This window comes from Ornithodoros turicata, chromosome 5 (assembly GCF_037126465.1).
Source record: "Ornithodoros turicata isolate Travis chromosome 5, ASM3712646v1, whole genome shotgun sequence".
Lineage (NCBI taxonomy): Eukaryota > Metazoa > Arthropoda > Arachnida > Ixodida > Argasidae > Ornithodoros > Ornithodoros turicata.
The window spans coordinates 75,848,420-75,870,729 of NC_088205.1; the positions used below are offsets into that span (position 1 = coordinate 75,848,420).

Sequence of the window (22,310 nt, forward strand, 5' to 3'; positions counted from 1 at the left end):
AATGCAGAATGTCAGAATGCATTTGTTTTCTTTGGACAGGACTAAGTTGCGGAATACTTCCGACTTCGAACACAGTGTCGTACCGTGAGCTCTCTGAACCGAGACCCTTGCGATTACCGCAAATTGAGATACCGCGCCAAATTCAAATTCAGCGCCGTATTCACTGTTGTCATATTCTTATGGCACCAGCACCACATTTCGTGCTCTGACGATCATGTGGCTTAATTGAAACCTGCGTACGCATTGGGCTGCGGGTATGTCTGCGGGTATGCCAGTACGCGTCCGGATGTGCAGATGCGGTTTGCACCAATGACATTGCTGCAGGTGCTCGTGCGGTGCGGGTTCGAATTTTCATGCCCGCACTAGTCCCTAAGGATCGTTAAATAAACAGAGCCTGTAATTTGTATTTGTCTTTGTACCGTTCCTTAGCTACACACGATGTCAGTCACACACTAACTCTTGAACATCGGCATCAAGGGTCTGTTTCTATATTGACAACCGTTACAAACCACTATCCATAGGTTTATTATAATGATGAACACTTCAAAATATTTCTTCGTCTTCCGTACCTTCTTCGTTCGTATAACTCTGCATCGTAGTAGACGCCAAGCTATGCATCTCTTCCTCCTCAGACGACTCGCTCGACGTTATCATATCTTGCGAAGACTGGCGTCCCGACTCATCCAGGACAGTCCCTCCATCGCCAGGCCTTAACGACGCCCTCCTGGCTGCGTTCAGCCACCGCTGAAAGGGCAACGAATCAGGTTTCCAAAGACGGTTTTTCTCAAGGTACGAAAGGGCGCTCACGCACTTCTTCAGCGGTTTCTCCTCTTCGACGGAATTCCCTATTCGGCTACGACCTTGTGTCATAGACGGCGTCATGTATTCCGTCGAGTTCGTACGTCTCAACATTCTCAGACTGATCGGAGCCACGGCGCTCGACCGCGAACTGCTGCAGAGAGGGAACGGCGTACGGTACGGCGCAGTTTTTCGCAGCGTTTTTCGCAGCGTTTTCTTGAGCGATTTTGGAGGACCGCTGCTAGAGCTGTCTTCGAAACTGGCTTGCTCTGCGATGGTGGTTGCAGTGTTGGGTGAGAAGATTTCACTCTGACGTTCGGCATCATAAAAGCGCCCGCCCCGGTCGCACTCGAGAATGATTGTTGCCTCCGACGTACTGTCGCACTGTGGAGGAGCGGGAATAATGCGGTAGTCTACGCTGGGCTGCAAATTGAATGATTTCTTCCTGTCGGTTTCGATATTTGGTGGCTTAATTTCTAGTGAAGTAGGGGAGTCAGTCTTCGGTATAATCTCGTTCGGTTCATATGGTTGCGGGAAATTAGAAGAAATGGGAGTACCTTGTAAGTCGTAGCTCACGTACGTGGTTGATTTCGGTGTATCCCGCGTTACAGATGTCTGGTACGCAGTTTTATGCATGTACAAGAAGGTCTTCAGAAGTGGGTTCATCTGGTTTTCGCGGATGAAGTTTTCGAGGTCGATCTCCTCCAACGTTGCTCCCTGTCTCGTGTCGTGCAAGCCATGCAGCACATGAGCCATGGATTCGGTTTCCATAATGTCACCCGAAGAATCCGTTGAAGGTGAGATTTGGCAGGTTGAGACTTCCTTGTAGAGAGAAACAGTCTTCAGCCAGTATTCTGTATATGACTTGGAACGAGGGACAACAGCACGTTCACCGTCAACGCTGCCTAATCTGTCGGATGGAAGGATGCCGTGGAACGACGCAGATTTCGGCCTTGTTCGTTTTGCGTTGATGGTGCCACCTGTATGGGTTTGTCATGTTACTGAAGTACCATATCAAAATTGCAAAGCTAAAACAGTAATTGTAGCTAATACCAGTAATTGTAGCTAATACCAGTAGCATGTACCAGTTACGTACTTTTCCGGTCTCTTTGTCCACCTTCTCTCGAGTCATCAGTTTTGCTGCCAGATACGGAAGAGAATCTCACGCCTGCAACTCCTGTGCTGGTGTAGTTTGCATATGTGCTCTCGGTGTCACGATATTGTTCACGAAGTGGCTCAGTCCATCTGGCGGTGTTGCCGTCGGTAGGAGAAGACGTCGTTTCCTCCACAGGTACGATATTTCCAATCGCGCCTTCGCGCGTGTGGTGTTGAGAGGGTGTCACTTCGGGTGTCATCTGTTGTACTCCTGTTGCGTTCTTGAGAACATTTTTCCTGTATTCATTTAGGAGCAATTTGGGAATCGGAGGGACCCAGCTCATTGGTTTAGTGTCTTGATCTCGATGTTCTTCAGATGGTCGTCGCTTTCTCGGGCTAAATGGAAATCGGGTATCAACAGAACGACGAGGTTTTCTGCAATCGTTAGACCCTATATTAGATTCTGATGAATTGACGACAGTAACTTGGGATAGGAACTTTGCCATTTCTTTCTCTTCTAAGTGAACATGACCGCCTTGATCCAAACTATCTTCCGTCGTCTCAGTCGTCGCCATTGCAGCCGTGGTGGTATCCTCCGACGACGAAGTCTCACTCCCAGGGCCGTCACCATCAGGTCCATGAATAGGCATCGAGTCTATGCCGACCTCTGGGAAGCTTAATTCCGTGTAGAACCTTCTCGTTGATATAGACGATGTCTCTTGCGTAACCGTGTTGTCAGCTGTCGTAGCCGTGGTCGTCGTTTGTCCGGGTGAGTCTTTCGAAGATGAAGAAGTTTGCCGAGTTCCTGATGACGGCTGCAGGTCGAATCCATCCGCTGTGTTAGCTTCACCGCTCGACCGCGCAGTTGTAAATTCATACTCTGGTTTAATAGAGTTCGTTGATGGTGATTCTGGTGTTTTTCGTGTCGAAGTACCAGAGTTTTCCCTACTCGTCTTTGTCAATGGCTCATGGGTGAGTGCTGGCAAGTTTTCGTGTTCGAAAGGCACCGGAGGAGCCGTTGTGCTCTGGATCGACGGCACCCCATGTGTTGCGAGCTGAAGAACATGGGCGTACTCTTCTTCCAAAATTTCCTTTAGGATATTTTTCAAGTCGCCTCTTCGTAGGCGCGAAAGTGGCTGACTGAATGCTTCCAGATCAGTTTTAGGCGCGGTGGAATTTCCTTTGGGATTAATATCAACTTTGGAAACGTCACTGGTACTGAGGACGTCCTCGTTCAAAAGCACGTCTTGCATCAAGTCGTAACCGCACACAGCCTCCTGCGTAGCTTTTGCTTCCGGGAACTTCCTGTTGTCTTCTACAGCTATGGCTCGGTTTGGTCCTACGACTCTGTTTAAGCACTGGATGATGTCGTTCTCGGTGATTGTCAACTTGACCTCTTCGCATGCCTTTTGAGGTGGAGGTAACTTAGGTGTAGCGTCATTTAGTATCGCGGACGATGCGACTGTTTGGAGGTTCTTCTCAACGATCTCTTCAACTTTGTTGCATGCCATATCTTGTCTTGGTGCATTTAACAGAAACAGCGCAGGAGATTGAATATCTGACGGTGGGCTACTTGAGGTGGGATCTACGTATGCGGCACCAGTGCCTGTTCTAATTTCTGTTACATGGAAGGAATGCGCATATTCTTTCACTTCACTCGAAGGCCCCGAAGAGCACAGAATAGTGCTTTCTTCAACGGGGGTTCTGTCACAAGCGTCCACTTTCTGCAGCGCGGCTTTGCGACCCCAACCATGAATGGACGTACGGGACCTATTGAGAAGCCTCGTCATCGACGCATTAGGCATGTCTGACCCTAGTTCCAGTCGTGACAACGAAAATGAGCTATCTTGTGTGCGATCTTGTAAATCTGCTTTCTTTCTTGAATAAGGAGGTAGAAGAATTGACTTGTTCCTTTTCTTTTTGGTTACAGTTCTCAGGTTCAGTAGTGGTGTTTCTTCTTCGACTTCCAGACCTGCGACCTCGTCTTCTATCGGGGATAAAACGATTTTAGGTGGCATCTTAAGAAGTTTCTTCGGTATAGTGCAAAGCGAGGTTTCTTCCCTGACTTGCAAGGCATTGTCAGAGTCAATGTAGTGTACCCTTGGGTGTACCGTTTTTGTGAATCCACCAACACCTGGCTGTGTTCTATCAACTTCCCCATTGTTTTGCAAGGAATCGTTTATCGAGGGACAATCTGCAGTAGCTACCGTCGGAACCTTGCCTGCAAGGTACGCCTTCAGACTATCCCTAGGACGATTGTGAAGGTCCACATCACTCGAAATCGGCTCCAGAACCAGTTTTGCCGAATCTGATATCGGCAGGGTCGTCGTCGGAATGAACTTACGTTGTCTCATAAAACGATTGGGGTCGGAACAAGAGTGAAATGATTCGGTCGTCGCATTATCTTGTCGTTCGTCTCTAAGAAGGTAACATCTTTTTGGAAGAGGATCGGGTGTCTGTGTAACAGGAAAAGCATCGATGGTTGCAGGGGTGCTTTGACGAGTCTGCAAGCGAGGAACGCCGTAGACTGGAGGCCCCGGAAAATTTCTACCGACCCGATGTTCGGAGAACGTATCGCTTATTCGAATTCGCTTACGTGGATCCTTCGAGACAGAGTGTGGAGTTAGAATTCGACATAGGGTGGACACATCCGCGTACGTTTTGCCTTTCGCTTCGCCGCACCCTTTATCGAGAGAAGGAAGCAGCTCCACGGTTTTATTTCTTGGACTAGCGCTGGACGACCGACAGGAATCTCCGAAAGACACTTGGTCAACGCTGGGGGCTTCCTGCGCCGCCATAGTGTGTAGCTTCTGGCGTAGCTTGAGGAGAGTTCGAGAATACACGGCTCGGACTGTATCAGAAAACGTGCCCGCGTCAACTTCTACTCTGCATTCGTCTCCTTCGATTCTGCGGAGCCCAGCTGGGCTGCTTTGCGGGTTCGAGAGCTGGTCTATAACTATCCTCATAATGTGTTCTAGGTCCGTGTTCAAGTTGAAATCTCGCCTTTTCTCGTCGTCTCCGTGCTTTGTCGATGGTGGGTCCGCATTCACTTCGGCGTGTTCAATATGCGGCACAACAACATCGCCAGCTTGCCGTTGAGAATCCATAGATGTCGCCATGTTTGGAGTGGTAACTGGGGAGGTCTGTTGCAATGGTTCGACTGATTTCTCAGAAATCTTCGCCCTGTGTGATGTTGTCACTCTAAGTGAAGTATTTGCTGTTGTTGGAGACGTTTCTTGAGAAAGCAGTCGCGTTGCTCTGCGAAGGTCAGATTCCAACGAAGCTATGTCCTCAAAGTCCAACGGTTCGTATGGCACGTGGACGTCGACCACAACTGTGCTCTCATGGGAGGTTCCGGTAGGCCTGGTAGGCCGGATTTCGATTAGACTTTGCATCTGCGGAGAGAGCACGGGCTTTCGAAGTACCATATCTTGTATCTTATCTTTGCAGTCATTGAAGATGCGCTTGATTCCTTTGCTTAACAGGACCATCGGAGGATCATCCGTGTGGCGTTGCCTCCGATAACTACCATGTGGCTCTTCGTCGCTATCTTGGTGTCGACCTTCTTTGCCAATTATGATCCTGGAACAAATTGTGAGGGTTGTGGAAACCTACGTTCCCACAACCTCGGGGCGTCAGCCCGTCCGTTCCGTGCGCAAAGGAACAAGCGGCACACACCAAGATTCAATGCAACAACATCGTTTATTCACCTTCTCTGCCACAACGTGTACCGCGCCAGGGCAAGCATCTCCCTGAAAAAGCTCCCTTCCCCTGTCGCACCCTGCCTTTTATCTTTGAAGCAACGCCCCTCTTATCGGAGGCCAAGGTTGAGACACTTGCTGAAGCGCCATCCAGGGGCTTGTGTAGAAAGCTTCGTGGTGCTCGACCACACTCCTCCCCCCTTAAAGGGCCATCAGATCGTCGGTGATGTCGAGAATGGCGTCGTCGGGTACCGGAGGAACCGGTTGTGTTGTGGGCTGCCTGGCAGGTGCGGACTCCACCAGCAGTTCGGGACGAAGGCGACGTAATGTAGTGATGGCGGTGGCAACGTCGGACACTGTGCGGGTTGCTTCGAGGCGGGCTCGGTGCAGGGCGCCTCTGCGGTGGGTCCCCATGCGCACCTCGGGTACTTAACATTGCGGACAGAGAATCCGCCTCTCCTCGGCGGTCAGAGGTTGGAGGGGGTCCGAGGGGTGCCTGTCTGTTAGTGTGAGACCCCTGAACGGGGCAGGAGTCCGTGACGGGTCTTCTCCCCGCAGCGGCCGGGGCTGGCTGCTCCAGCGGGACCGTGACGTCCATGCCACAGGCAGGCCATTGGCCACGACCGTCCAGGTGGCCACGGAGCGGTGTGGAGGTGAGGAGCGGGCTGTGCGGTCCGGGGGTCCAGAATTCCGTGCTGGGTCTCGGCGTGAACGGGACCGGGAAACCGGGCGGTGTGGAGGTAGAGCGAAACGTGGCATTGAAACTGCGAGAGAGACGGGAACACGGTAAAGGGGGTATCCCTAAGCCGTAAGCGCCCGAAGGGCACTCCCTAGGAAAAACAGCGGAAAACTGTGCAACAGAAATCACACTACTAAAGCACTAAATCACAAGCACTATGCTTAGCGATGGAGATAGTGGCAGCTACATGCGCCGCCTGCGGGGACGCAAGTTGTAGCGGCTGGACGCAGGTCCGGGAACGGGATCCGTGTCCAGGTCCTGGAGGGATGCAGGTTGCGAATCGGGCTCCTCTCCGTCAGGGTCTCGGAGGTGGTAAGACTTCAGGTCCGAGATGTGAACTGGCCCAGTCTCTTCGCCGGTGTTGCAGCGACGAAGCCTGTAAGTGAGGCCGGAGGAGCACGCACTTACCTCGAAGGGGCCATCCCACCTATCTGCGAGTGAAGCTGCAAAGCCTCGTGACGCATCACTTAGCGGGTGAGTCCGTCGAAGGACGAGGTCACCGACGCTGTAGGTGAGGTTCCGACGTCTACGGTTGTACTGGCGAGCCTGGTCCAACCTTGCGACGTCCAGGTTCTCCCGAGCCGTCCGGGCTGCATCGTCCAGTCGACTCCGGAGGTCCTCAGCAAACCTTGAATAAGGAGGCCGGGTAGCACCATCCCGGAGGCCCAGAGCATTCTCCACAGGAAAAGGGGCCTCTCGTCCCAAGTTCAGGAACGCCGGGGTGAATCCTGTAGACCTGTTGACCGTCGTCCGTGTAGCGAACGCCAGCTCAGCCAGGCGAAGATCCCAATCACGGTGATGCTGGCTAGTAAAAGCAACCAACATCATTTTCAGGTTCCGATTAACACGTTCGGTAATGTTAGCCTGAGGGTGATACGGGGAAGTCTTCTTATGCTGAATGCCTAAGACAGCGCAAGAATCTGAGAATACCTTACTTGTAAAGTAGGTTGCGTTCTCGGTGATCAGCTGTGCGGGAAACCCGAACCGGCAAAAGGTGTCGAGTAGTTTTTCCCACACTCTCTGGGAAGTCAGCGTCCTGAGAGGAAACAGCTCAACCCATTTCGTGAAATGATCAGTAACCACGAACAAATACTGGTTACCTCTAGGACTACGGGGAAATGGTCCCATCACATCACAAGCAACTATCTGCCAGGGTCTATTGCTCTGAACAGGCTGTAAGCGCCCAGGGGGTAAACCACCACGAGGTTTCGCTCTCTGGCATACGGGACAAGTACGGACATACTTTGTTACATCCTGTCTCATTCCTGGCCATGTCGCAACACGACACAACTTTTCATAAGTTTTCCTGCCGCTGCTGTGACCTGCCAAGGCCGAGTCATGAAAATAACGTATGAGAGACTTACGCAACTTCCGTGGCACCACGACTCTGAACGGGGATGAGCCGTCGTCCTCATCCGCCTGGGGTATGTATCTGAACAGGATGCCATCCTCGCCCAGCAGATAGGAGTCGTGCCGTCCGTCAGTCGTTCCGGTGTCCGCCGAGTCAGCTATCCACTGCGACACCCGCTGACAAAGGCCGTCCGCTCTCTGAGCGTCTAGGAGCTGCTCTCTGCTCACGACCGTGCCCCAAGACGAAGATACGTCTCGTGCCACCTGTGCTGCTGCCAGAAGTTGAGAAGGCGCCTCGGTGCCTTCCTCTTCCCCCTCCGGAAGAGGCGCGCGGGACAGCGCGTCTGCTACCACGTTTGTTGAGCCCCGCCTGTACTCCACGTTGAAGGAGTAGCCTTGTAGCATGAGGGCCCACCTGGCAAGTCGTCCAGACGGGTTATGGAGCCGCTGCAGCCAAGAAAGTGCCTGGTGGTCAGTCTGGACAGTGAAGGTACTGCCGTCCAGGTAAAGGTCGAACTTCCTGAAAGCGAAGATGATCGCCAAGCACTCCTTTTCCGTCACGGAGTAGTTCCGTTCTGCCGGATTCAGCGTGCGACTTGCAAAAGCCACTGGACAAAGAATAGCGTCATGCTCCTGCAAGAGAACTGCGCCAACACCATAATCGCTTGCATCTGTCTGCACAACAAATGGTTTGTTGAGGTCGGGCAGATAAAGCCTAGCCGTATCAGCGATTGCTTGTGATAGAGCTCGAAATGATCGTTCCTGCTCTTCTCCCCAAGTCCAGCGCGTGTCCTTGCGCAACAACTGGTTAAGCGGCTGCGCTAGCTCGGCACAATTAGGAATGAATTGTCTGTAAAAACCAACCATACCTAGGAAGCGCTGCAAGGCTTTGACGTTACCGGGAACCGGAAAGTCCGTGATCGCCTTTAGCTTGTCGTCGTTAGGACGGATGGTCCCTCTGTCCACCACAAAGCCGAGAAGGCTGATCCTAGACGATGCCAGCTGCACCTTGCGGGGGTTGATCGTTATGCTCGCTTCATTCATCCTTGCAAGGACGATTGATAGGTGTTCCAAGTGTTCCTGAAAACTTCTAGAAAACACTACGACATCATCCATGTATGCCATTGCGAAATTGTACTTCGCATCTCCCAACACTGTATCCATCAACCGCTGGAAACTGGCGGGTGAATTGGACAGTCCGAAAGGCATTCGTACAAATTCAAACAAACCTCTATGACACGTAAAGGCTGTTTTTGGGACATCCTCCGGGGCAATTTGGATTTGCAAAAATCCTCTACTACAATCAAGCGTTGAAAACACAGTTGCATTGCCCAGGGAATACAAGATTGACTCAATGGACGGGAAGGGGTAAGAGTCCCTTACAGTTACTGCGTTAAGTCGACGGTAGTCGACGCATAACCTAGCCGTACCATCTCGTTTCGGAGCCAGAACAACAGGAAATGCCCAAGGACTCTGGGACCTTTGAACTGCACCGGTTTGGAGCATTTCGTCAAGAGCAGCGTCTAACAAAGCACGCTTATGCACACTCAATAGTCTCGGATTACAACGCCAGGGCCTAGCGTTACCGGTGTCTATGCTATGCTGTAACACAGACGACTTACCCGGTTTTTCGGTAAAGATTCCGTCAAACTGCCGCAGTACTTGTTCAAGCTGACGGCGTTGCTCCTCGGGACCATGGAATGACCCCAAGACAGTCGGCAGCCCAGACGTTTCAACGGTCGCTGCCACAGCTTGCTGTGCTGTGCAGTGTTCCCGTGCTGCGGCGAAGCGGAAAAATCCCGACGAGCCGTGGTACACGTATCCTCCATTGGGCAGGTCCAGCACCAACTTCTGCCGGATGATGAAGTCTCTGCCCAGGATAACAGGAACTGCCAGGCCAGGAAGGTGCACGAAGCGCTGCTTTCGTCGTCTCCCATCGAAACGTACCCAGAGCACAACTGCTGCCTGTGCTGGAACGGCGTCATTGGAAGCAAGACGAAGAGTGACATCTGTGGATTGCAATTCCACATGCCGTGATACGCAATGCCCGTAAACACTGTCCCCAATAAGGGAAAGCGTAGCTCCAGTGTCGATAAGGGCGATGTAATCTTTACCCAAAATTCGAACGGCGATGTTTGGTTCCTTATCCTCGATGTAATCTCGGACAGAAAAAGCAAGAGGAGCCAAAGCATCTCTTTGCGTTATCTTACCGCTTGCAAAGCTAGTTTTTGACTGATCAAGGCCACGGATAGTAACCGTCTGCTCGCTTTCTTCGCAACTTGCCGACGTCGTTGAGCGAGCATTCATTGACGCCGGCTGCGACCGTTTCCCGATGGCACATTACGGGTGTTCGGTCTTTGTCGCGGGCATTCCCGACGAAAATGGTCAGGGCTGCCGCAATTCCAACAGCCGTTGGGCGCTCGTGGCTGCGGGGGCGCAGGATGGTGCCGCTCCCGCTGCCGTTGGGTTTCGCTAGCTGAAAGGCCAGGTTGACCGCGACTTCGGGGCGGGACGGGTCTGTCAAGGCTCGTTCCTGCGGGGATCGTCCTCTGGTCATAGAGGAACGGATCTAGGGCTCGGTGGGATGACTCCGCATTGTATGAATTACGGGGGTTGTCACCCAAACCTGTTGCATGCAGGCGTTCGACCGAGGCGGCTCCTCCCGACCACGCGCAGCGCGGTTCCAAGGCTTGCTCTGGGGGCGGAGGGGGCCGGTATTGAAGCTCTGCCAGGAGGTCGCCTTGTATTGAACGAGCCTCCTGGGCCAACGCCTCAAGGGTTTTAAAGCGATGGGCTCTTAAGTAGGGCCGGAAGCGCGGGTGGCACTGACGGATCGCCCGTGCGACGCGCTGCTCTTCCGTTGCGGTGGGATCCGCTCTGCTGTACAGATCCTGCAATGCCCGAACGAATTCAGATAAGCTTTCCTCAGGATGTTGAGTACGCTTATGCAATTCCTCTAGGACACGGTATTCGTAATCCGGGGGAAGAAATTCGTTTTTGAACCGCTCCTGGAAGTCCTGCAAGGACGTAAACTCCGATTGCAACCGAAGCCAGCGGGCGGCGTCTCCGACCAAAGCAACCTGCAGGATGCGTTGGATTAGGACTTCGTCCGAAATTCCCATACCCGTCTGATAGGCGGTGAGGTCATCCAGGAAATCGGCAACGGACTTCTTATCGGTGTAACCTGAGAAGGTAGGCACCGGTAAGTTGAGTCGTAGAGGTGCTTGTGCCTGCGGCGGCGAAACCGACCCGGCATCCAGGCGTTGAACCACCAACGAGCACAACTCCGTCATGCGTGACAGGAGTTCTGCCGTTGCAATGGCGTCTGACTGCGGCGTGGGCACCTTCGCCTTGTCAGCCGTCAGCTCCAAGGGCTCGTCCACCGGGTGGGAGCTGAAAAACTCGAAGAAAAAACACGAAAAACGCACACACACAAAGAAACAACAGCAATAAACTACAAACTAAAACAACTACTATGTACTACTAACCGTGCCGCGTGTTCCCCGGCACGGAACAGACGAGCTCGGACCCCAAACGTTGGGCGCCAGTTGTGGAAACCTACGTTCCCACAACCTCGGGGCGTCAGCCCGTCCGTTCCGTGCGCAAAGGAACAAGCGGCACACACCAAGATTCAATGCAACAACATCGTTTATTCACCTTCTCTGCCACAACGTGTACCGCGCCAGGGCAAGCATCTCCCTGAAAAAGCTCCCTTCCCCTGTCGCACCCTGCCTTTTATCTTTGAAGCAACGCCCCTCTTATCGGAGGCCAAGGTTGAGACACTTGCTGAAGCGCCATCCAGGGGCTTGTGTAGAAAGCTTCGTGGTGCTCGACCACAGGGTATACCGGACTTTGCTAGTCGATTACTCCTCCCTGAGACCAAATAGCTCAACACGGTCTAGCTGAATGCAAACGATATTCCTAGATGCGTTATGCTTTACGTGCTATTATCTGCCGAAACGTTACCTGGCCACAAGAGCTACAATGCCTCCGATAGCTCCGATGCTCATGAGAAGTATGGCGAACACGTTGGCCGCCGGGGAAGTAGTATTGGATGCTGAAGCTGTGCGGTAAGAAGAAAGTTAAGATGAGCACTTAACAGGATATGTGTCTAACCTGGGATGCACAGGTCCTTCCTTTTCATAACGTTCGGTGGCGAGCAGGTGCAGATCTGGTTCACACATTCCACATAAGGGTTGAGGAACGCACATTCGGCGGTGTCCGCGCAGTCCTCAAAGATCAGGCGAGCTGGACAATTAGGACATTGTTTTTGCTACCCGTCTTTTGTTCAACTCGCTGTTGCATAGCGACGGTAAAATCATAATCTTCGCTAAAACAGACTACACTGAATGTGTGTCCAAGGCTTCTTACCAGAGACACATCTTGGCTGGTCGTGCTCCACTACATGAACAGGTGTGCTGTCGGGGCACTGACAGGTTCCCGTCGAGCCTTGCTTCTCGATGTTGCACACCTGGCCCAAGACTCGCATGCAGTCGAAGTCGTCCGAGCACCGCTTGCTTGTCTTGTGCTTCGCAGTATCTGGAATATAACGTAACAAACAAGCGTTTTTCGGGCCTTTCGCGGTTGTGTGTGTAGGTAACCAAACAATGATAGCGGTATGCCTTCTGAAACGCCGAGTGAACGAAATGTACCCTTTCTTTTTGAAAATGAAGAGAAGTGTCACATGGTAACTTCGCTAATAATCCTGGTGGTTATCATGGTACAAGGCGCATCCCAATGCTTGCAAGTTTTCCGTGGTGGGTAGTTCTCTTTTACTACCCAAATCCCAGAGCAAGAGGGTTAGCACACCCTTCTCTCTCCTGTACCACCATCATCTCTCCACCCTTCTTGTCCCTCCCCTGGGTGCAACGAGCCGCCATTCCAGAGTATAGGTTGACCGCACCTTCCTCCTACATCACCTCACCACCACCCACCACCACAGAGAAGTAGCACTCTGTAGATCCGTTCGAAAAGAGCATGTTCTACACACGAGTATGCACTTTTTAAGTTGCTAGTACGCGGTGACATGTTCTTAAGGTTCGCTGCGAAAGTCAAGTTATTTTAAGAAAACTTACAATAAGTTGGCGCAGGAGTTGGTTTATGGACGAAGAGAACTTCTTCCCTCGCCTGTCGCTTCCCCGCAGAGTTCTCCATTCGCCATTGGAGGCTCTCTTGAATATCAGTTTTAAAACTGAAAGTACAGAAAGAGAGCAGAGTTAATTCTGTTGCCATTTAGACATTTGGTCTCACTCTAAATGTAATTCAAGTAAGAGTTCGAGATGTTCGCCAAGAAATGGTCACGTGAACTGTCCTTTCACACTTGTGCTCCACTGGATGAATTTCAGATGCTTCGTTGTTTTGACAACATTAACTCGTACCCTAGCTTTAAAACCACTCAAAGCTCACATGTGAGGCGGGCGCTTCAATTGCGGGGCATCCATCTCGAGATCTGCTGCCTTCCGACGTAAGGGTTTCGAAGACACAGTCTGCTGCCTTGGCCTCCAAGCGAGAAGGATCAGAAGAACGCGCACAATATGCATTCCCGATTTCTGCGCAAGTACAACAACAACAGTGTACATAGCAAAACGGTCCTGGAGAGGTGAACTTTAACCTGCCTGCTTCCTTTTGAAATAGGAAAAAATATTTGGGAAAGAGGCAGAAGACACAGCCTACTCTGCTAGTGGAAGGAGTCGACTTATGAAATTGTAGGACAAAGGAGCAAATAGGTTGGAGGTCCTGGTGATGAATGTGCTGGAAGAGAATTACGAGAATTACACCTGAACATGCGTTGGGGTTTTCCAAATGGTTCGTTACGTGGAGTGAGAGCACGAGGAAGTTCCTTCTTCTTCTTCTTCATGCATTCCTTTTGACAAGAAGACTATAATATGCTGCTGCCGTGAAGGTCGAACCGAAATGTCTCCCAACCCGGATCACCTTCCAGTTTAATTTCACAAAAGCTTCTGGTCGGCACTGCGCCGGCTTTTGAATTTACTATTTAATAGTCGCTTGACTGGTGGCCTGCTGTGTCCTCTTCCAAGTGGGATGGTGGTGGTGGTGGTGGTGATAGGGCTTGCCGTTGTCGGCCTCACGTATGTGGGCAACGGCACGACTCACGCCCTGGGGGAATGTGCGTCCTGGGCCGACTTCTAAGGGAACTGTGCCGACATATGTCTGAAAGCGTCTGAGGAAAACCCAGGAAAAACCCCAGACAGCACAGCCGACACCAGTTTTTCACTGACTAGCTTTTCGGGAGACTGTTATGGCACTACTCTGCAAGAATCTGTCCCGCAAATGGGGCCCGAGTGCTCACAGACCTGTGACTAGTAATGGCCCCTGAAATCGACCTTTTTCTTGGGGGGGGGGTATGTATATGGATACATGTTTGTGGATGTGCGCATTAGTAGGTGAGCTGTATTGGGCAACCCCAGAAATTCCAAGGGAGATCTTGCAAAACAACCAAGGCGGCTGTAGCGAAATTCTTGCCTGTGTCTCTACTCGATTCAGGCTACAAGATTATTTCGAACGCAATCCTGGGCCTCTGGTCCTTGGGCTTAATCGGTGTCCCTCCTTCTCAGGCATATGGGGTCCCTGAACGGTCCCTCAAGCTTCATTCCTTGTCATTACGTGATTCCATTTATTGGGCGCAGCAGGTACCAAAACAGCAATTTTCACACTCGTACATGCGCTCGTGGTGTGTACCATACCAAAAGTCTTGTTCTGATCAAAACGGACAAAAGTTGCCGTTTTTTTGTAACTGTTGCGTTAAAAAATTGCTTAATGTCAAGGAATGCAGCTTGAGGGACCGTTCAGGGATTGCACATGCCTGAGAAGGAGGGATAACAATTAAGTCCAAGGACTAGAGCAATTATCAGCAGGATTGCGTTCGAAATAACCGTATAGCGTGTATCCAGTAGAGGTACTGGCAGGGATTTTCCGACACCCGCCTTGGCTGTTTTGTAACATCCACCCTGGAATTTCTGAGGTTGTGCAATAGAGCTCAGTCACCAATGCACGCACCCACAAACATGTATTCATATACCCCTCCCGAGGCCGATTTCAGGGGACATTACTAGACACAAGTCTGTGAGCATTCGGGCCCCATTAGCGGGACGGGTGCTTGCAGAGTACTGTCACAACAGTTTCCCGCTTGGAAGAGGACACAGGAGGCCACCAGTCAAACAACTATTAAATACCAAAGTCAAAAGCTGCCGCACTGTCGACCAGAAGCTTTTGTGAAATTAAAGTGGAAGGCGATCAGGGTTGGGAGACTTTTCGGTTCGACCTTCACGACAGCAGCATATAGTCTTGTCAGAAGGAACGCGTGTAGAAGAAGAAGAGAAAGAAACTTCCTCGTGATCTCACTCCACCGAACGAACCATTCAGAACCATTCTCCGAGGATGAAGAAGAAGAAGAAGACGAACCATTCAGAAAACCGCAGCGGGTGTTTAGGTAATTCTATTCCAGCACATTCATCACCAGGACCTCCAAGCTATTTCTTCCTTCCACATTCAATTTCATAAGTGGACTCCTTCCACTAGCATAGTAGGCTGCGTCTTCTGACTCCTTCCAAAATATTTCTTCCTCTATCAAGACGAACCAGGCAGGTTAAGTTCATCTCTCAAGGACCGTTTTGCTATGTACACTGCTGTTGTTGTACTCGCGCAGAAAGCGGGAATGCATGTTGTGCGCGTTCTCCTGGTCCTTCTCGCTTGGAGGGTGAGGCAGCAGACTGTGTCTTCAAAACCCACACGTCGGAAGTCACCAGATCTTGAGATGGATGTCCCGCAATTGAAGCGCCCGCCTCACATGTGAGCTTTAAGCGGTTTTAAAGCTAGGGTACGAGTTAATGTTGACAAAAGAACGATGTACTAAACGAAGCACCTACAGGTTGAAAGCATCACAGTTGACGTGACCAGTTTAGGACGAACATCTCGAATTCTTGCTTGAATTAGGCTTAGAGTGAGGCCAAATGACTAGATGGCAACAAGATTAACTCTGCTCTCATTCTCCAATTTCAGTTTCAAAACTGATATTCAAGAAACCCTCCAATGGCAAATGGAGAACTCTACGGGGAAGCGACAGGCGAGGGAAGTTCTCTTCATCCACGAACCAACTCCTGCGCCAACTTATTGCAAGTTTTCTTAAAATAACCTTACGCACCTTCGGAGGAAGAACATAGCAGAAGCAGGTCAAACTCAAGGCTCAAACTCAGGGCAATGTTAACGTCAACTTAAGAACATGTCACCGCTTACTGGCCACTTAAAAAATGCATACTCGTGCGTAGAACATGCTCGTATCAAACGCCTCTACAGAGTGCTACTTCTCTGTGGTGGTGGGTGGTGGTGAGGTGATGCAGGGAGAAAGCTTCTGTCAGCCTACTCTGGAGTGGCGGCTCGTTGCACCCTGCAAGAGGGGTGGGAGAGATGATGGTGGTACAGGAGAGAGAGGGGTGCGCTAACCTTATTGATCTGGGATTGGGGTAGTCCAAGAGCACAACCCACCACAGAAAACATGCGAGCATCCCTCAGTAGGCTTCATTGGGATGCGCCCTGTACCACGGTAGCCAACAGGATTATTGGCGAAGTTACCCCGTGTACTACTTCTCCCCACTTTCGAAAAGAGAGGGCGAGTACCCACTTGCGATACACACGTCAGAAATCAGGTGCATTTCGTTCACTCGGCGTTTCAGTAGAGATACCGCTATCATTGTCTGGTTACTTACACACACAGCGGCGAAAGCCCCGAAGATCTCAATTGTGCTGCGTTATATTCCAGATACTGCGAAGCACAAGACAGGTAAGCGGTGCTCGGACGACTTCGACTGCGTGCAAGTCTTGGGCCAAGTGTGCAACATCGAGAAGCAAGGCTCGACAGGAACCTGTCAGTGCCCCGACACCACACCTGTTCGTGTAGTGGAGCACGACCAGCCAAGATGTGTCTCTGGTAAGATGCGTTGGATGCGTATTCAGCGTAGTGGAGTCCAGCTCTGTTTTAGCGAAGAGTATGATTTTACCGTCGCTATGCAACAGCGAGTTGAACAAAGACGGGTAGTAAAAACAATGTCCTAATTGTCCAGCTCGCCTGATCTTCGAAGACTGCGCGGACACCGCCGAATGTGCGTTCCTCAACCCTTATGTGGAATGTGTGAACCAGATCTGCACCTGCTCGCCACCGAACGTTATGAAAAGGAAGGACCTTTGCATCCCAGGTTAGACACACATCCTGTTAAGTGGTGATCTTAACTTTCTTCTTACCGCACAGATTCAGCATCCAGTACTACTTCCCAGACGGCCAACGTGTTTGCCATGCTTCTCATGAGCATCGGAGCTATCGCAGGCTTTGCAGCTCTTGTGGCCAGGTAACGTCTCGGTAGAGCACATCACATAAAGCCTCTAGGGATATCGTTCATTACATTCAGCTAGACCGTGTTATGCGGTCTCAAGGAAGAGTAATCGAGTGGCAAAATCCGGTATACCCTCACAATTTGTTCCAGGATCATAATTGTCAGAGAAGGCCGACACCAAGATAGCGACGAAGGACCACATGGTCGTTATCGATGGCGACATCACGCGGATGATCCTCCGATGGCCCTGTTAAGCAAAGGCATCAAGCGCATTTTCAATGACTGCAAAGATAAGATACAAGATATGGTACTTCGAAAGCCCGTGCTCTCTCCGCAGATGCAAAGTCTAATCGAAATCCGGCCTACCAGGCCTACCAGAACCTCCCATGAGAGCACGGTTGTGGTCGATGTCCACGTGCCATACGAACCGTTGGACTTTGAGGACATAGCTTCATTGGAATCTCACCTTCGCAGAGCAACGCGACTGCTTTCTCAAGAAGCGTCTCCAACAACAGCAAATACTTCATTGGGAGCGACAACATCACACAGGTCGAAGATTACTAAGAAGTCAGTCGAGCCGTTGCAACAGACCTCCCCAGTTACCACTCCAAATATGGCGACATCTCTGGATTCTCAAAGGCAAGCTGACGATGTCCTTGTGCCGCATATTGAACACGCCGAAGTGAATGCGGACCCACCATCGCCAAAGCACGGAGACGACGAGAAAAGGCGAGATTTCAACTTGAACGCGGACCTAAAACACATTATGGAGATAGTTATAGACCAGCTCTCAAACCCGCGGAGCAGCCCAGCTGGGCTCCGCAGAATCGAAGGAGACGAATGCAGAGTAGAAGTTGACGAGGGCAAGTTTTCTGATACAGTCCGAGCCGTGTATTCTCGAACTCTCCTCAAGCTACGCCAGAAGCTACACACTATGGCGGCGCAGGAAGCCCCCAGCGTTGACCAAGTGTCTTTCGGAGATTCCTGTCGGACGTCCAGCGCTATTCCAAGAAATAAAACCGTGGAGCTGCTTCCTTCTCTCGATAAAGGGTGCGGCGAAGCAAAAGGCAAAACGTACGCGGATGTGTCCACCCTATGTCGAATTCTCCACACTCCACACTCTGTCTCGAACGATCCACATAAGCGAATTCGAATAAGCGATACGGTCTCCGAACATCGGGTCGGTAGAAATTTTCCGGGGCCTCCAGTCTATGGTGTTCCTCGCTTGCAGACTCATCAAAGCACCCCTGCAACCATCGATGCTTTTCCTGTTACACAGACACCCGATCGTCTTCCAAAAAGGTGTTACCTTCTTAGAGACGAACGACAAGATAATGCGACGACCGAATCATTTCACTCTTGTTCCGACCCCAATCGTTTTATGAGACAACAGAAGTTCATTCCGACGACGACCCTGCCGATATCCGATTCAGCAAAACTGGTTCTGGAGCCGATTTCGAGTGATGTGGACCTTCACAATCGTCCTAGGGATAGTCTGAAGGCGTACCTTGCAGGCAAGGCTCCGACGGTAGCTACTGCAGATTGTCCCTCGATAAATGATTCCTTGGAAAACAATGGGGAGGTTGATAGAACACAGTCAGGTGTTGGTGGATTCACAAAAATGGTACACCCGAGGGTACACTACATTGACTCTGACAATGCCTTGCAAGTCAGAGAAGAAACCTCGCTCTGCGGTATACCAAAGAAGCTTCTTAAGAAGCCACCTAAAATCGTTTTATCCCCGATAAAAGACGAGGTCGTAGGTCTGCAAGCCGAAGAAGAAACGCCACTACTTAACCTGGAAACCTGGATACCTAAGAAGAAAAGGAACAAGTCAGTTCTTCTACCCCCTTATTCAAGAAAGAGAGGAGGTTTACAATATCACACACAAGATAGTTCATTTTCGTTGTCACGACTGGAACTAGGGTCATACATGCCTAATCCGTCGACGTCCAGGCTTCTCAATAGGTCCTGTACGTACATTCATGGTTGGGGTTGCAAAGACGTGCTGCAGAAAGTGGACGCTTGTGACAGAACGCCCGTTGAAGAAAGCATTGTTCTGTGCTCTTCGGGGCCTTCGAGCGAAGTGAAAGAATATGCGCAATCCTACCACGAAAGAGTGATTAGGACAGGCACTGCTGCCACATACGTAGATCCCACCTCAAGTAGCCTCCCTTCAGATATTCAATGTCCTGCGCTCTTTCTGTTAAATACACCAAGACAAGATATGGCATGCAGCAAAAGTTGAAGAGATCGTTGAGAAGAACCTGCAAACAGTCGCATCGTCCTCGATACTAAATGACACTACAGCTAAGTTATCTCCACCTCGAAAGGCATGCGAAGAGGTCAAGTTGACAATCACCGAGAACGACATCATCCAGTGCTTAAACAGAGTCGTAGGACCAAATCGAGCCATAGCTGTAGAAGAAAACAGGAAGTTCCCAGAAGCAAAAGCTACGCAGGAGGCTGTGTGCGGTTACGACTTGATGCAAGACGTGCTTTTGAACGAGGACTTCCTAAGTACCAGTGACGTTTTCCAAAGTTGATATTAATCCCAAAGGAAATTCCACCGCGCCTAAAGCTGATCTGGAAGCATTCAGTCAGCCACTTTCGCGCCTACGAAGAGGCCACTTGAAAAATATCCTGAAGGAAATTTTGGAAGAAGAGTACGCCCATGTTCTTCAGCTCGCAACACATGGGGTGCCGTCGATGCAGAGCACAACGGCTCCTCCGGTGCCTTTCGAACACGAAAACTTGCTAGCGCTCACCCATGAGCCATTGGAAAAGGTGAATAGGGAAAGCTCTGGTACTTCGACACGCAACAAGCTTATTGCTCCAGAATCACCATCAACGAACTATGTTAAACCAGAGTGTGAATTTACAACTGCGCGGTCGAGCGGTGAAGCTAACACGGCGGAAGGATTCGACCTGCAGCCGTCATCAGGAACTCGGCAAACTTCTTCATCTTCGAAAGATTCACCTGGACAAACGACGACCACGGTTACGACAGCTGACAACACGGTTACGCAAGAAACATCATCGACATCTACCAGAAGGTTTTACACGGAATTAAGCTTCCCAGACGTGGACATTCATGGAGCTGATGGTGACGCCCCCGGGAGTGAGACTTCGTCGTCAGAGGATACCACCACTGGTGCAATGACGACTCAGACGACGGAAGATAGCTTGGATGAAGACGGTTATGTTCACTTGGAAGAGAAAGAAATGACGAAGTTCTTATCTCAAGTTACTGTCGTTAATTCATCAGAATCTAATATAGGGTCTAACGATTGCGAAAAACCTCGTCGTTCTGTTGATACGCGATTCCCATTTAGCCCGAGAAGGCGACGACCACCTGAAAAACATCGAGATCAAGACACTAAAACAATGAGCTGGGTCCCTCCGATTCCTAAATTGCTCCTAAAAGAATACAGGAAAAATGTTCTCAAGAACGCAGCAGGAGTACAACAGATGACACCCGAAGTGACACCCTCTCAACACCACACGCGCGAAGGCGCGATTGGAAATATCGTACCTCTGGAGGAAACGACGTCTTCTCCTCCCGACGGGCAACACCGCCAGATGGACTGAGCCATTTCGAGAAGAATATCGTGACACCGAGAGCATTAGTGCAAACTACACCACCACGGGAGTTGCAGTCGTGAGATTTCGTCCGTGTCAGGCAGCAAAACCGAAGACTCGAGAGAAGGTGGACAAAGAGACCGGAAAAGTACGTAATAGCTACATGCTCGAAAAAGAGAGATATTAGCTACAGTTACACTGCTTTAGCTTAAATAGCTTGCAGCTCTGATATTTGGCTTCAGTAATATGAGAAACCTATACAGGTGGCTTCACCAACGGAAAACGAACGAGGCCGAAATCTGCGTCATTCCACGGCATCCTTCCGTCCGACAGACTAGGCAGCGTTGATGGTGAACCTGCTTTCGTCCCGCGTTCCAAGTCGTATACAGAATATTGGCTTAGGACTGTTTCCCTCTACAAGGAAGTCTCATCCTGCCAATCTCACCTTCAACGGATCCTTCGGGCGACGTTATGGAAAACCGAATCCATGGCTCATGTGCTGCATGGCTTGGACGACACAAGACAGGGAACAACGTTGGAGGAGATCGACCTCGAAAACTTCATCCGCGAAAACCAGATGAATCCACTCTGAAGACTTTCTTGTACATGCATAAAACGGCGTACCAGACATCTGTGACGCGGGATACACCCAAATCAACCACGTACGTGAGTTACGACTTACAAGGTAAGCCCATTTCTTCTAATGTCCCGCAACCATTTGACCGGACGAGATGATACCGAAGACGGACTACCCGACTTCACTAGAAATTAAACCACCAAATATCGAAACCGACAGGAAGAAATCATCCAGTTTGCAGTCCAGCGCAGACTACCGCATTATTCCAGCTCTTCCACAGTGCGAAAGTAACGTCCGGAGGGGCAACAATCATTGTCGACTGCGACCGAGGCAGGCGCTTTTATGATACGGAACGTCAAAGTGGGATCTTCTCACCCAACGGTGCAACCACCATCGCAGAGCAGGCCAGTTTCGAAGACAGCTCTAGCAGCGGTCCTCCAAAATCGCTCAAGAAAACGCTGCGAAAAACTGCGCCGGTACCGTACGCCGTTCCCTCTCTGCAGCAGTTCGCGGTCGAGCGCCGTTGCTCCGATCAGTCTGAGAATGTTGAGACGTACGAACTCGACGGAATACATGACGCCGTCTATGACACAAGGTCGTAGCCGATAGGGAATTCCGTCGAAGAGGAAAAAACCGTTGAAGAAGTGCGTAAGCGCCCTTTCGTACCTAGAGAAAAACCGTCTTTGGAAACCGGACCTCGTTGCCCTTTCAGCGATGGCTGAACGCGGCCAGGAGGGCGTCGTTAAGGCCTGGCGATGGAGGGTCTGTCCTGGATGCGTCGGGACGCCCATCTTCTCAAGATATGATAATGTCGAGCGAGTCGTCTGAGAGGAAGAGATGCATAGCTTGGCGTCTACTACGATGCAGACTATGGACGGAAGCTGGTACGGAAGGCGAAGAAATAGCTTGAAGTGCTCATAGTTATAATAAACCAATGTATAGTGGATTGAATTGAATTGATTGGATCAGTATGGGAAAACATACCGTTGACGCCGATGTGAGAGAGTTTGGACCTCGCGAAATAGCAACGTGTATAGAACAATAGTATTTTCCTTGATTACCCTGACGCGCACTAAAATGCGTCCACGATATACTGAACCACATATCAGTGTAACCGGGTCTAA

The 22,310-nt window shown here is 50.7% G+C and overlaps 3 protein-coding genes across 4 annotated transcripts; 1 reads left to right on the forward strand and 2 right to left on the reverse strand.

The window, feature by feature from the left end:
• Positions 1-540: 540 nt before the first annotated feature.
• Positions 541-5,561, reverse strand: LOC135394857 (uncharacterized). Of its 2 annotated transcripts, XM_064625886.1 has the most exons (3): positions 1,895-5,561; positions 1,356-1,778; positions 1,026-1,221 (listed from the first exon to the last, which is right to left on the reverse strand). In XM_064625886.1, exons 1-3 carry the CDS (start codon positions 5,382-5,384, stop codon positions 1,121-1,123), a joined length of 4,014 nt encoding a protein of 1,337 aa, XP_064481956.1. In that variant the 5' UTR covers positions 5,385-5,561; the 3' UTR covers positions 1,026-1,120. The 2 variants fall into 2 exon arrangements, with proteins under 2 accessions (XP_064481955.1, XP_064481956.1); XM_064625885.1 differs by having other exon boundaries at positions 541-1,778.
• A 15-nt stretch (positions 5,562-5,576) lies between these two features.
• On the reverse strand, positions 5,577-13,671 carry LOC135394858 (uncharacterized). Its single transcript, XM_064625887.1, has 7 exons — positions 13,357-13,671; positions 13,090-13,232; positions 12,759-12,874; positions 12,055-12,222; positions 11,800-11,931; positions 11,650-11,746; positions 5,577-6,358 (listed from the first exon to the last, which is right to left on the reverse strand). The coding sequence occupies exons 2-7, from the start codon at positions 13,221-13,223 to the stop codon at positions 5,596-5,598; spliced, it is 1,410 nt and encodes a 469-aa protein (XP_064481957.1). The 5' UTR covers positions 13,224-13,232; positions 13,357-13,671; the 3' UTR covers positions 5,577-5,595.
• A 1,436-nt stretch (positions 13,672-15,107) lies between these two features.
• LOC135395941 (uncharacterized) lies at positions 15,108-20,618 on the forward strand. The gene is made up of 7 exons (XM_064627026.1): positions 15,108-15,492; positions 15,703-16,627; positions 16,761-16,892; positions 16,946-17,042; positions 17,178-19,257; positions 19,361-19,547; positions 19,609-20,618. The coding sequence occupies exons 3-7, from the start codon at positions 16,865-16,867 to the stop codon at positions 20,616-20,618; spliced, it is 3,402 nt and encodes a 1,133-aa protein (XP_064483096.1). The 5' UTR covers positions 15,108-15,492; positions 15,703-16,627; positions 16,761-16,864.
• The last annotated feature ends 1,692 nt before the right edge of the window (positions 20,619-22,310 follow it).